General features: G+C 47.4%; 1 protein-coding gene across 1 annotated transcript; it reads left to right on the forward strand.

Moving 5' to 3' along the window:
- Positions 1-4,810: 4,810 nt before the first annotated feature.
- Positions 4,811-12,606, forward strand: LOC131085305 (uncharacterized). The gene is made up of 2 exons (XM_058027292.1): positions 4,811-4,847; positions 9,941-12,606. The coding sequence occupies exon 2, from the start codon at positions 10,056-10,058 to the stop codon at positions 11,757-11,759; it is 1,704 nt and encodes a 567-aa protein (XP_057883275.1). The 5' UTR covers positions 4,811-4,847; positions 9,941-10,055; the 3' UTR covers positions 11,760-12,606.
- The last annotated feature ends 2,382 nt before the right edge of the window (positions 12,607-14,988 follow it).

Here is a 14,988-nt window from a genome sequence, read left to right on the forward strand (position 1 = left end):
GGACCCCTCCTCTGGGCTCCTCTGGGAACCCACAGCTTTTCACATCTCTTCCAAGGAAATGGGAAACCTGCTCTGGCCTAACAAAGACTCATGGAAAAGTACTTAAGAAGTCGAGGCACAGTTACCCATCACAGCCCTTTACATTTCCAAAGATGAAGGTGAAAACCCAGCTCTGTGTGACTGCAGTTAGTTCTGCCAGGTCACTTAAATCATCAGGACATCATGATCATCACTGTTAAAAACTCTTGGCAGTTCTAGCTGCACTAGCACAGCTATTTTGAGTTGAGTACTTCAGGCTTGGGTCCACTGGCAGTAGGAACTGCTGCTGTGCAGGCACCTACATTGAATATTCACAGAATCATTGTAGGCTTTGGGCTGGAAGGGCCTTTAAAGATCACCTAGTTCCACCCAGCCTGCCATGGGCAGGGACACCTCCCACAAGAGCAGGTTGCTCAAAGCCTCATCCAACCTGGCCTTGAACACTTGCAGGGATGGGGCATCCACAGCTTCTCTGGGCAACCTGTTCCAGTGCCTCACCACTCTCATAATGAATAATTTTTTCCTAATATCTAATCTAAACAAATGTCCTGTCAGTTTAAAGCCATTTCACCGTGTCCTATTGTTATCTGCCCTCATAAAAGTATCTCCCTAAAGCAAGAGCATTGCACAGGACATGCTTTCTGCTCCCAAGGTCTGAGAGTTGAAGCCTGGGAGAGATGAGCTTCCCCTGGCACTCCTTTCAGTACATATGCAGACTAGTACAGATGGATTTTGGACAAAGCATGTACACATCACTCTCCTCCTGTTCAGGTGGAAAGGTATAAGTTTTCCCCATGATACAACAGTAAATGTCTGGAAAAGAAGAAAGAAACAAATTCTAATGCCAATAAAACAGAAAGTTCTTCAAGAGATTTGCCATGGAGATAATAATGTGAGCACATCCAGTGCTTTAAACTGTCTCAAACTGCTTGAAATCTCAGGCTTAGGCACTTTGACAGGCTTCCTTTAAAGTCTTTGACAGTGGATTTGAATGCATTGAGTACGTCACTCAGATTTTGTCAGATAGATCCCACAGCAGCAGCCAAGGGAGACACTGTCCTCGGCCCAGAGAAGCTGGATTTCAGAAATGTTTTCCTCATTGATAGCAGGGGCAGAGGGCATTGTCAGGCAGTGTCAGCCCAAGACCATTTTCATAGAAGCCTTCTGTGAAGCAGTGACTGTCAATGACAACACATTCACCATCTGTGGAAATATGGATTTTCACCTGCAACACACTTCAGAAGGAGAACCTGACTTGAGAAATACATTTGCTTGACTGCCCATTCCAATTTCCAGAGGATTCTGTTCTCTCGAGTCTCAGCTGTACAGTGACTCACTTTTAGCTGGTTTTCATTTGGATGTTGTAGTGAGGAGAGGAAAACCCAGTATGATAGGGATACAATATATAGACTGAGCAAGAAATATCTGTATTTGCTGAAGAGGTGTGTTATTTCAGGATATTTTCATCTAGTGTGATAAAAATGGCATTTCTATAGAAACAACAGATGAAAAAAACAATAAAGAGGAAATCCCATGCTAACTGTCAAAAGACAACATAATGCTAGGCAGATGCATTACTAGGGATGAATAAATACTCTGCAGTTTTGGGGTTTTAAAATACACAATCCTTTCCTCTCACATGGTTAAATCACTTCACATTGAGTATGCATGTGTGGTTTTTATTGGTGAAAAAGCAGAGATTTGATTTAAAATATCCCTGTTTCACCTAGTCCCAGGGATGCCCTTTACTCAGTGGGGTGTTGCTGTCATGGAATGCCAGGTTCCACCCCAAAAGTACATCAGCTTTAAAAAAAGCTAACAAAAGTAAGATTAATATCTTGGACTGATCCCTTATGATAACTAGTTTTCCATTCACCAGCAGAGCTGCATGCTGCCCACCACACTGCTCTCCAGCTGCTCTGTTCTCAACTTCAGTTTCTGTCTTCTCAGCAGAAGAATCATCTGCTTCCATGGTCACCTTCTCTTAAAAAGCTCATCTTAATATTTGTCATCTCTGCAACATAGATAATACTGCTACATTTGCAGATTTACCTTTCTAATCCCACCAAGGGCAGTGCCATATTGTTTTTGTGGTTCTGATCCCTTCCCTGTTATCATCCAACGAGAAAGCACTCAGCTGTAGGCACTCCTGCCTCTCTCTGCTCAGGCAGACCAAAACCATGTTTTAGAAAGTCACATGAAACTGACTTGCAGCAAGGTATAAGAAGGGATGAGAGAGATTTTCAGGGCTTGTGAGAAGGATGACAGTCTTTCAAAATCTTATAAAATAGCTCTCATTGAGTGAGGAAGATTTGAGTTCACCACCAAAGACTCCAAGACATGCACTGCTGGGAATTCCATTGCTAGAATTGCTTAGCAAATCCAAGCAGGCATGTTGGTACTTATAATTTTATAAGATAAATATGAAGACACACAAGCATGATTTATTGATAGAGCAGAAACTATATATAGTGCCCTTAACTGTATTATTAAAACTGAAGGTAAATAATTGATGGAATGAAGGAAAGATACATACAACTCTGGCAGATCTGATGGGAAGCATTCCTGCCTTGCAGTAATTAAAATCAAATATATTCTATCTGTATGTCTTTCTGGCAGAAAAGATTGTTTCCTCATTTCACCTGCATGCTAAGAGACACTGTGTGTGTGGCCACAGAAGCTGTGCAGCCAGTGTGAGAGGAGTCAGGGAGGGAAAATGCTCATGGCTGTCTTGAGCCAGAACCAGAAGCAGCTGTCAGACAGTCTAAGCAGCCCCAATGCTTCAGCCAAGCACATTCCAAGGCAAGCAGTGCCACGGCCTCCCTGCCTTACTGTGCAGCTGGGAGAACTGAACTGTGTCCATGGCGTGCACGGGAAACCATTCCCAAGTTCAGCCCCAGGAAAGCCTGGAAGGGGCAGAGAGAAATCTTCTGCTGGCACCACTGCACCTGCCCCAGCCCTCTGTAACCCAGTGGTGCTCTGATGCGTGGCCTGAAGATGAGTAGTGCAAAACCTTAACCCGTGGTTTCTCATTTTGCTTCAGAGGCACAATCTGTTGATTTCAATAGATTTTGGAGCAGCCTCACCTGACCTTCACTGCCCCAGAAGCAATGATTACAAATGGCAGCTAGGAGCCAAAGGACACCTTGAACTCCTCACTTCCATCAGCCAAACCTGTGGTAGCAACAGAGTCCTGGAGCCATCAGGATGGTGGGTGGCTCCACAGCAAAAGGATGAGAAGCTGCTGCTCTTGAAGTTTAACTGCAAGAAACCTGCACAATTATTTCAAAGTGTTTCTTGCATCCCAAATCAGCACAAATTGGGAACAACAATATTAAGTGGCAGATGGTGGTGGTAGGGTAGCAGTTATTTTCAGTGAAACAGAGCATTTGACACTCCCTTTCTCAGCAGGCACTGCTATTCCTGAACTAGGTTTGCCTCTAATGTGATTTCTTTTGCTTCAGGGAGCACAAAGCAGAGCTCCCCCAGCTGATGAACTGCGGTCTGGCAGGACAGCACTAGAGGAGCGCTCCAAACACTCTCGAGGCTCCCTTCTGCAAATCTCCAAAATGTAATTAAGAACAGGTCTATTTATTCCTCCTGCTAGAAGCATCTATAAGCACACCAGATGTAACGGCACTAACTGCTTAAACATCTCTGCCAGAATCATATGTCTGATCATACGGTTAGAATCACAGTCACTCTTGGTTATGTAGGGCTCCTAAAGGGACATCTTCAAGTTGATTCCTACTTCAAGGAGAGCTCAGTGACCTAAAATAGTGCAGTGGTCAACTTTATCATGTCAGGAACATGGTTGCTCATCAGAAGACATGAAGCTGAGGGAGATGTTTGCTGTCTAGCATTAAAAAAAATTGTAATTTTAATTCCAATTTTTTATGAGTTAATCACAGTCTGTGATTAACAGGAGTTAATCACAAATCCCATTCTGCTGACAGAATGAAGGATTACCTTTGTTTCCATAGATATAGGTGCTTTCAGTGACCGTATTGGATAAAACTTGTTCCTGATTGTAATTTTGCTTTAGTATCGCAGATTTGTGAAGGGATAAAAAGCATGACTGATTATTTGTAATACGTGTCAAGCTTTATTAGAAACTATGAGAGAGCTGTTGAAACTTGCAGGAGTTTTGATTTTAATGCTGGTTATTGACTTTAGTGCTTGGTCAACTTTCAGCCTTTTCACCTGGGAAGGGCATTCTCTAAGCACGAGAACAGGCACACATCCTCACTGGGGCCTGGGCTGGAGCAGGTGGGCTCACTGTTTGGGAAGGACTCACTGCCATAAGAAATGAAGCACTGGGGGTCACGAATAATGAATTACAGCCATGTTCACAGAGCTTGGTGCATCTGCGCTCCCAAAATACCTCCGGTCTCGGGCCCGGCCACGCCCTGCGGCAATGACAAGGCACAGCTCCTGCGCGGACACGAATGCGTTTCTGTGCGCAGACACGGCTGTGGGATGCAGGTGCCGGTGCTGGGACCCAGGGTAGCACCGGCGGAGCTGCCTCGGGCCGCACGAGCGCAGGGCGAACCCACAGCCGCGGCTCGGCGGCGGGATGTCCCTCCGGGAGCGGGGCCCGGCCGGAGGCAGCGGGCGGCCGTGAGCACCGTGCCGGGGAGCGGGGCCGTGGCGAAGGCGTCAAAGGGCGAGAGGAGCGCTCGGTTAGCGCGGTTGAACTCCCCGCGGGCAGCCGGGGCCCGGCCGCGCGGGCGGAAGTGACGGCGGCCGGGCGGAAGCGCCGCCCGCGGCGGGCGGCGGGGCCGGGGAGCGGCGCGGTGCGGGCGCAGGTGAGTGGCGGCCCGAGCTGCCGGGAGCAGCGGCCCAGCGTGGCAGCGTTTGCGTCAGAGCTTAAACGCTGCTGCTGGAAAGCATTTGGGAGAGCATTGTGGAACTCCGTTTCTCTGTCAAGTAAATCCGTTCGCCGTGACACACTGGTGCGGCACTGGTGCTTAGGGTCCCTCACTGTCATAGCTGACCTTCCTGACTGGCCTCACACTTGGACTAAAGTTGGTGGATCAGAAGTGGATCTTGGCCCTCTAGGCAATCTGTGGCTTTACTGCCTTCTGTGCTCTTGTGTTTTCCTTTAGTCTGAGATCTCTCCTCCCAGCTACGCCTGTAACACTTCCTGCAGAGCTGGTGGATTTTTCAGACTCTCCAGGGCAGGGCCAGACCATGACAGAAATTTTTTGTGAGACTTTTAATGTAGACAGGGTGTACAACAGCAGATGATAGTGTGGCCACAAAACAGTTGATATGTTGTGCAGTGTAGAAGTGCTCACGGACCTTGGACAGCATTTCTGATCTGTTTCCTGTGTTCCTAGGACAGTATGTCGGTGTGTTGCATGTGCTGGCTGGCTGGAGGTCCCATCCCTGGCAAACAGATGGTGTCTGGTGAGCTCTTAAGTAGCCAGTTGCAAGGCTGGAGGTAACCAGGCTGCAGGATGCTGGGGTTAGTGCTGATCCTCAGGAGTTTGTTAGTCTGTTAGTCCTGTGTGCTTTCTGTGAGCTCTGGTGGGTGGGAATGAGGACTCCTGACAGCCAAGGGAGTGTTGCTGCTGTGCTGTATTGGCTCCCATGGGACATGGGAAAAGGTGCCCTGAGAAGAAAGCCAAGAGTTTTCCCTGCATTCATTGTCTGCAGGTGCCACGTGTGTTGAAGGAAGGGCTTTGAGGAAGGGGTTCCTGGAAGACCATCCAACCTCATTAAGAGTGGCTGCTTGGTTGTCTTCTTGTGCTGACAGTTTTGCCAAGCAACAAAGGCAGTTTGAAGGGGCGCTGTATTTCTTGATGAAGTTTTGATAGGGAGAGACTTGGAGAAGTTTATGTAGAGCTGTGTGTGGAGGAGGCTTCTTGGAGAAAGCTTAGGAGCAGTGTTTACTTCCAACAGTGTGTTTAGTGCCTGTTAAAGCAGGCATGCTCCTCTTTTGGGCTTTGGAGGCTGTGATGACAGGGCAGGGAACACTTGGCTTTGGATGCGTGTTCTGCTCCTTATGGATATCAAAGAGGGTGCAAGCAAGCGATGCCTGGCTGTGGGAGCTCTGTTGTGGCAGCAAGCTCCATAAATAAACAGCAAGTAGGTGTGTGCTTATGCTAGGAGTACACACAGAAAAGAAGGAGCTGTCTGTGGAGGTTTCAGTTTTTGCTGTGCACTTGCGAGCGGAGTGGGCTGAAAGGGAGCGGTTCTGCATTCTCAGCATCAGTGAGATCCCAGGTGGTTTTGGGTTAATCCCTTCCCTGACAGTAGCAAGGTACCATAGCAGGGTGCTCTTTCCTGCCCTGAAGTGGCCTTTGGTGGATGGCTTCACACCAATACCTTGCATAAAACCAATAAAACATCCTGGCCCCCTTTCTTCTCTCAGAACTAAGAGCATCTCTCTTAACCAGCCTTGGTCAAGAATGAGATGCCTGAAAACAGTATAAATATTCCAAGGGTAGGTCATAAATTCTACCTACGAGTTACAGGCAGTAACTCTTGTTTCTGAGCATCTTTCCCACGAGGCTTCTCCCTACATATTTTACAATCAATTGTAGTAATAGTATAAGGGAAACTATGGCTTCAGGGCAGTGGCTGTGCCTGCACAATAGTCGAACCCTGTTTTTGTCTGAGATTGGGGCAGGGATTTGTTTCCATGCTTTGCATTTTCTGATGTGTTCTGCCTATCCCTGTGGCAGATAACGGTAATTTTAAAAATTCAAGTCCACTTTTCCTTTCCAACTTTTCAATAAATCATGCCTGAATCCTGCTTTGTTTTTAAAAGTGGAAGAAATCAAATATGCACACACTGTTTAACATACTGAGGGTGGGAGGGTGCCAAATCTGCAGCATTAGTGCTGATCAGTGGCTGAAATTAGCGTGAAATGTATTAACAAACAGTTTACTTGCTGCCTGTGAGAAGTGGATTGCTGGTCCCAGGCTCTGAGAATCAGATGTGGGGAGCAAGAGTCACCAATATTTTCCTGCCTGGTAGATGGGAGGAGTTGCCATGCTGTTGAGTTGTCATATGCATGGTGTGAAAAAGTCTGTATAAATCTCACCATTGTTTTTCAACCACGAATTGGCCTGGGCAGTGAACGGAGATGCTTGGAAATAGCACAGCTTCTGCCAGTAAGGGGCCAGTGATAGAGAATGAGAGCAGGAAGTCCACATGAGAAAGAAAGATATTTTTCACTTGGGCGATCTGAGTGAGAAGGAGAGCAAACAGAGTCAAGAAGTGTGTTGTCCAGCTCCACGTGGACAGTCTCCTGCATCCTGCCAGGGATGTTAATGCTGGGATCTGGTGAAGATAGCATGCTCTGTAGTGATGCCCATGGAGGGAGTTAAAACAGATCAGTACATTCACAATGTATTGGTGGGCAGCCCCAATCCCACAATAGTAGGACAAGCAGACATGGAGATAATTAGTCACCCTGAAAATTTAGGTTTTCAAATTTCAGCAGAAGAGGAGCAAACTCCATCTTCTGAAGTAAAGCTTCTGGGAGTATGGTGGAGGGGAGGAACAGTGTGTGTTCACCCCAAAACCTTGACTTCCCTTGAGCAAATTGAAATTCCTGGATAGAAGAAGGAGCTACAACATGCCCTTGCCCTGCTGGTAATTTGGAGAAAACACATTCTGGCTTTCTCCATCATAGCCCATCCTTAACATGATTTAACACCCCAGAGGACCACCAGTGACTAGATCCCTGTCCATACAGAAGTCTTAAAATTGTTAATATTTGAGGCTGGGTTATATCAGGTTTTAGGATCAATGCATCCAACAGGTCCACTTCATATCAAACGGGGCTTTGCAATTCATGGATTATATGCACTTGTGGCAATGGAGACCTGAGGTTCCAGCTTGCCCTGTCAGGCTTTATTTGCACACCTCTAAAGATGAAAAAAAACTTTATTCAGTTTGGTAGAAGTGCCTCTGTGGCTAGTCTAGCTCTACAGGGAGCTGAAGAAGTAATATGGCAGAAACCAATTATTTTAGTGGGACCTTTCAAGGTCTTGAAACCTGTACTGGCCAGAACCCCACCTGGTGTGGGCGTTGTGCAGGTAGAAGCAGTAAGAAGGTGGTATGAACAATTACATCATCACTGCCATATGCCTCAGATAGAGGAGGGAGCAAGGGAGCACCCAGGGTGACCCAAATGCAGGAATTGCCTAGCAGTCAGCTGGACCAGGAGCTTCCCTTCTTATATGAAACCTACCCCTCAAGTTGAGCCCCGCCTGAGAAGTTTGTCACTGAGACATCCTCCAAAAGAGAGAAATACTGAGCAATGTTCTGCATGTTGATTCAGGAGACAGAATTGTGGCAAGGGGAGAAGAAAGTGCTGAGATAGCAGAATCAGTAGCTGTGTGATTATTAGCAGGGTAGGTAGGTAGATCGGTAGCAGGGCAATTGTTAGAGGTTAACGCTAAAGAATCAGCATTTATTTACACAAACCCCAGTGCTGTTTTTAAGGGATGCACCAATTGGCTCCCATTTTGTGAACAAAGGAGTGGGGGGATCTTTTGAGTTGCCAGTATGGCAGTGAGAGAAATGGGAAGACATTCTAAATTTGTTAAGCAAAAGTGTTTCTTGGTGGGATGAAATCCTGCCCACCAGAAGAGAGATAATCTGGCTCATCTGTTGAATAATCAGGTAGGTTCATTGACCTGTGCAGCAGACATGGCAGTAAAGAGAGAAGAGAAATGGAAGCATCTGCTAGAGTGGTTACATGCCAAGGGAGACCATCCAGGATTTAAGGATCTTTCTAAGGGAGCTGTGGCCTGGCACTTGGGAACTGTGCAACACTGTCATCTCTGTCTGTGGTCAGTGTTGTACAGGACTAGAGAAACAACACCCACTGCAGGAGGCATCCCTTCACTAAGGACATGGAAAAGGCCTCTGGGAGACCTGGCAGGTGGACTATATAGGGCCTTTCCTGAAGTCAGGGTGGAAGTATTGTCTGAGCTTACTCAAGCTGAGGCAGTACCAAGAGCAGCAGGGCACAGCACCATAAAGGGATTGAAGCTATGGTTTCATTATTTGCCATGGCCCCAGTCCCTCCAGTCCAACAGTAGTCACTTTACTGCCAGGGTGTCAGGACTCATCCCCATAGAGGTCACCAATTGTTGGCATCGCTGCTTGGCATCAGTTTATTGTCTTACTCTGTAAAACTTTCATACCTTCTCTCTGTGAGGTCCCAGGGCAGCTCCTCACAACACTGGCTCCTTTTTTCTTTTCTTCTGCACAGCCAGCTGACTCCTTCCTAGCCCTCTCACAACCACCTACCCCTTCCTCCTCACAGCATAACCAACAAACTCCAGCTGTCTTCTCCCTCACCTAACCCGCTCCTTTATAACACCCATCCTTATTGGACACAGCTGTGGCCTATTCAGGGCAGAGCTGTTCCTACTCTTTGGTAATTACAGCTGCAACTGCTCAGGGGTGAGATTGCTTTAGCGCTGTCTCCATTCTCCTACAATCCATCCTCCCACACCAGGGTGGTTCAAGAGTGAGCACAAGATGAAGGAATTCCATGGACATTTCACACTCCATACTACCCCTAGGCAAATGAGGTTGTCGAATGCACCCATGGGCTCTTGAAGAGGAACCTGAAACCTCATGAACCTGAATGGGCAAGAGGGTATCAAATGGGGTACATAGAGCTTCTGGGGAGTTAATGGGTGCCTGTAACTCACAACCTTTTGTCTTCATCCCCAGCTGTGCTCCCTGGAACAAAAGAAACTAAAGACCCTGCAAATCCATTGGTTAGGACAGCTGGTTTTGGCAGAATTACCAAGAGTGGGATTGGTACCCCTGACCTTAAAAAAGCCACTTAACTTGCATGCCAGGTGGTGGATTGTTCCCTCCTTTTAATCATGTTTTGTTTTTATGCATGTATATGTTTTACAGATTATCTGAAATCCACTGCTGGACCTATGCTTTCAACTCTTGAGTGGACGGATCATTTTGTGTATTTTTTAATTTGATTTTGCTAAGCCTATTTTGCCTTTTCACTAGCAAAAAAATGGTGTGGGAAAAGTTTTTACTCTTATGTTATGGATGTATGATTTTGTCTCAAGCGACTGAAAATCAGAGTACTGAACCAAATTTAGCTTGGGAGTTGATACAAGGATTTATGCATATTTGGAATCATACAAATCAAGGAATATGTATTAACCTCCCCAAATCTGCATCAGAGGGGTTTAGATTTATGATGATTTGGTTAAATTTTTCAGAAATATTAACAAGAGAACTGGATAATCTTAAAAAAACAGGAGGAAATGTTACCTGGGGAATGGTGGAGTCCCAGTTCCTAGACCAGAAAGAAGGACAACAGTGGGATGCAAATGGGACATGGGTAGAATACAAGAATGCCTTTTACCAGCTCCCACGGGACTCTACCTGGAGCGATTTATGGAATCAGACATGCTATCGGTCATTAGACATCAACCCTTCTGAGACATTGCAAAATGTCACTTCTATCCCTTGCACGGTGGTACCGTGGTGGGATTCTCCTGCTGAGGGTGGGTTTTTTGAACATGAGTACAATTTGCATTGGGATGCAGGATGGTGTATACAAATCCCTGATAACCCAGGAACCGCGCAGCAAGTAAACCGAACAAATTACGAGTGGGCCTGGTCTCTGAAACAAATCTTTGATCCTATATCTACACTACAATGGGCTTCCAGGGTCCCCACAGGGAAAATAGTAGAATGGGAAGTGGAGAAATCAGACTGTAAGGATTATCAGACCACACTACCTAATGGAGAGAGCATCTGCTGGAAAGTGAGGAACCGTAGAAGTCTTACCCAAAGTAAATCAGAGACCTCCTTTCTGAATTGTTCCCGTATATTAGATTGTACCACAGGAGCAGGTGAGCCTATAGAAACCTGGTACATCTCGGAGCTGAGAACTTTTATCCGGGACATGTGTACCTGTTGGGATTATCCCAACTATGGCTATCTAAACCAAGACACCCGATGTAATGGGTCTTATGAAAATTCAGAGACAGCACTATCCTGTGGCATTCCCATTACACACGGCCCTGACCAGAGAAGAGTGTGGAATTCAAGTAGTGAAGCACAGGAAGTTCCCCAAGGTGACCTGTATCAGTGTTCACAAGCCAAATATCCAGCTCCACGGGGAACGGTATGGGCATGTTCAGATGGGAAAATGTATTCCCACTTGAACATGTATGATATGGCTGGACTGCAATGTACTGTTGGGTTTCCTACCATGTGTCCATCTAAAACGTTCAATTATACACTTTATCGTAACAACAAAGTGCGGAGAGAAATCCACGATCCAACAGATGCAAAAGGCTGGATTCAGGGGATTCAAGTCCCCGACTATTACACCTGGGGACAAAATGTTGCTTTAGACTTAGAATCATTTTTTGTGTCCAGTGGAGTTGTCCAGCAGCACAAGTATGTCTTGGAGAACTTAACTAGGCAAGTCCATGTGTTAAGCAACTGGACCGGACGCTCACTCAGGGAACCGAAGGTGCAGGGCCCGCAGGCATCGGAAATGGCTCTGCAGAAGCGATTAGCCACGGATACGTGGCTGTTGAAAGAGAATGGAGTGTGTGGGATGCTAAACCTGACGGATGGAGAATGCTGTGTCACTGTCCATAATGCCAGCACCACCATAGAAGAGGCACGTCAGAAGATGAAGGAGATCGCTGAGCAAATGGGAGAACTGTTTCAAGCAATGCAACCCAAGGACTAGTTTGATGGACTGAGCCTGGATTGTGGATCACATGTACTAAAGTGCCTTGTATTTATGGGATGGGGAAGGCGGCTTGCGTGCACTGACCTTATCATACTGTGTGGATTCTTGGGTTTGATGGTAGGGCAGGAAGTCATGTCAAACTGAGATGAGTTCATTATGGTTATAGAGGAAAGGGATAGAGTTTCTAGCACTGTATAATTCCATACCGTTCATGTCATGGCAAGAATGTGGTTGGAGCAGGAGGAAGTCAGGGGATGGAAGTGGAAGGGTGGCCGTCTTTTGCTATGCTTGGGGATTTGGCTTTTCTGGTTTGGTGCTCAAAGACAGCGCTGGTGAGCCCAAGAGCTGGGGAGCGGCTCCAAGAAAAGGAAAGGAGAGAAAGCAGCAGCAGGGCAGAGCACAGCTGAGCCATGTGGAGCCCAGGCTGCAGCTGCTGTGACTGCAGCCACTGGAGCAGCTGCTGGAAGCGCCACGCTCTCCAGTCCTGCTCCCACAAAGTCAGGCCGAGAAGGAGGGTCCTCTGACCTGCTTCAGAGCCCTGTCAGGTCCCACCAGGTTTTGCCTTGTCCCTGTTCTTCCATTGTTTTCAGTCTGAGTGGGAAAAGTTAAATTGCAAGCCTTTCCAACATTCTGTTTTTGTTTTCGCATGTACTCCATGCTGCCCAGCACAGGGACAGCCATCATTTTGCCTTTTTCTTGGAAAACCACACTGGATGTGGTCTTTGGGGAGTATTTTTGTTTGTTCAGTAGTGAATGTCCTTTTGTCTCTCTTTTGTACACTCTTTTATTATCTCTCTTTTGTACACTCTTTTATTAATATTGTTGTGCTTATTGCAATTTTTCAGTAAACTGTGATTCCAATTTATAATCTCTCCTGGTGTTTCCTCCACTGCTGGAAAGGGGCAGGGGAAAGGGAGCAGCTCAAGTAGGTTTAATATTCCCACTGGGTTTTAAATCAGCACGGAGCTATAAGAAGGGGATGAAGGAGATTGTTGGGATTTGTGAAAAGACCGGTGAGCTCATAAAATAATAAAAAAAAAATCTCATTAAAAGTCTCATAAAATAGCTCTCATTGAGTGAGGAATATTTGAGTTCACCACCAAAGACTCCAAGACATGCACTGCTGGGAATTCCATTGCTAGAATTGCTTAGCAAATCCAAGCAGGCATGTTGGTACTTATAATTTTATAAGATAAATATGAAGACACACAAGCATGATTTATTGATAGAGCAGAAACTATATATAGTGCCCTTAACTGTATTATTAAAACTGAAGGTAAATAATTGATGGAATGAAGGAAAGATACATACAACTCTGGCAGATCTGATGGGAAGCATTCCTGCCTTGCAGTAATTAAAATCAAATATATTCTATCTGTATGTCTTTCTGGCAGAAAAGATTGTTTCCTCATTTCACCTGCATGCTAAGAGACACTGTGTGTGTGGCCACAGAAGCTGTGCAGCCAGTGTGAGAGGAGTCAGGGAGGGAAAATGCTCATGGCTGTCTTGAGCCAGAACCAGAAGCAGCTGTCAGACAGTCTAAGCAGCCCCAATGCTTCAGCCAAGCACATTCCAAGGCGAGCAGTGCCACGGCCTCCCTGCCTTACTGTGCAGCTGGGAGAACTGAACTGTGTCCATGGGGTGCACGGGAAACCATTCCCAAGTTCAGCCCCAGGAAAGCCTGGAAGGGGCAGAGAGAAATCTTCTGCTGGCACCACTGCACCTGCCCCAGCCCTCTGTAACCCAGTGGTGCTCTGATGCGTGGCCTGAAGATGAACAGAAATCTAGAGATTTAAGTGCTTACAGTGGTCATAAAGGATAAAATGTGTTTCTGGCTGTAATTTTTAAGTAGTATTGCAGCTTTCTAAAGGTATACCCCCCCTGCAAAAAGTGAAAAAGTGCTTAATTTTTTTACAGCATCACAGCACTTTGTGGTGAGTCCTTCCCAGTGAGCCCACCAGGTCCAAGCTGAGTGAGAATCTGTGCCTGTTCTCATGCTCGGGGATTTTTTTTCCCCAGGTATATCATCTTTATTAATCTCACCAGTGCCTATTGGTATCTCAAGGGAGGGTATCAGAGGATGGAGCAGAGCCCTTCTTGATGGTACCAAGAAATAGGACAAATAAAGAAGGGGCAAAAACGGATGCACAGGAAGTTCTACCTGCGCATGAAGGAGAACTTTATGGTACTGTGACTGACAACCAGCAGGTTGTCCAGAGAGATTGTGGAATCTCCCTCACTGGAGATATTCTAGAACCTGGATGCAATCCTGTGCCCTGTGATCTAGGATGACCCTGCTGGAGCAGGGAGGTTGGACCAGATGATTAACTGTGGTGCCTTCCAAAATTGACTCGTTCTGTAAGAAGAGCTGAAAGTTGACCAAGCACTAAAATCAATAACCAACATTAAAATCAAAGCTCCTGCCAGTTCTGACAGCTCTCTCATAGTTTCTAATAAAGCTTGGCACATATTACAAACAGTAAGTCATGAATAATGAATTACAGCCATGTTCACAGAGCTTTTTGCATCTGCTCTCCCAAAACACGCCCGGTGTCGGGCCCGGCCACGCCCTCCGGCACAGCTCCTGCGCGGACACGAATGCGTTTCTGTGTGCTGGTGTTGGGACCCAGGGTGGCGCCGGCGGAGCTGCCCTGGGCCGCACAAGCGCAGGGCGAGCCCACAGCGGCTCCGGGGCCCCGCCAGGAGCCGGGGGACGGGGCCGGGCCGGGCCGGGCGGAAGTGACGGCGGCCGGGCGGAAGCGCGGGCGGGAGCGGCGGCGCCGCGCAGGTGAGTGGCGGCCGGGCTGTGGCGGCGGGGCTGCGGCGGCCGCGGGGCCTCTCCTGCCCGCGGGAACCCCGCGGCGGCGGCGGGGCAGGCCCGGCCCGGCCCGGCCTCGCTCGGTGTAGCCGGCACGGGCACAGCACTTGGTCTTTTACCCTGGTGTAAAGAGGAGCGCGGCTACGGGCTCCGCGCGGCCGCCGATGCAGTGGCCGTGCCCGCCGTGCCGGGGGGTGCTGCGGGATCTGTGCCGCTGTGTGCCTCCCGCCTTCCCTCCCTGCCCCCATCAGAGAGGCCTTGCCAGGCCGAGTCTCCGTCGGCTGGTTGAGACTTGATTCAGAGTAGTTTCTGTAAGTCCATCAGGGCTGTGAACGCGGTGGGAACGCTGGCACGCATCATCTCTTCAGTGTGTTAATAACAGCTGTTGTTTTTAATTTTATTTTGCGC

The sequence above is a fragment of the Melospiza georgiana genome, chromosome 6 (genome assembly GCF_028018845.1).
Source record: "Melospiza georgiana isolate bMelGeo1 chromosome 6, bMelGeo1.pri, whole genome shotgun sequence".
Taxonomy (NCBI): domain Eukaryota; kingdom Metazoa; phylum Chordata; class Aves; order Passeriformes; family Passerellidae; genus Melospiza; species Melospiza georgiana.

Bases quoted from the DNA above. Each gene is read 5' to 3' on its own strand.
- LOC131085305 (XM_058027292.1), top strand. From the start codon at position 10,056: ATGGTGTGGGAAAAGTTTTTACTCTTATGTTATGGATGTATGATTTTG.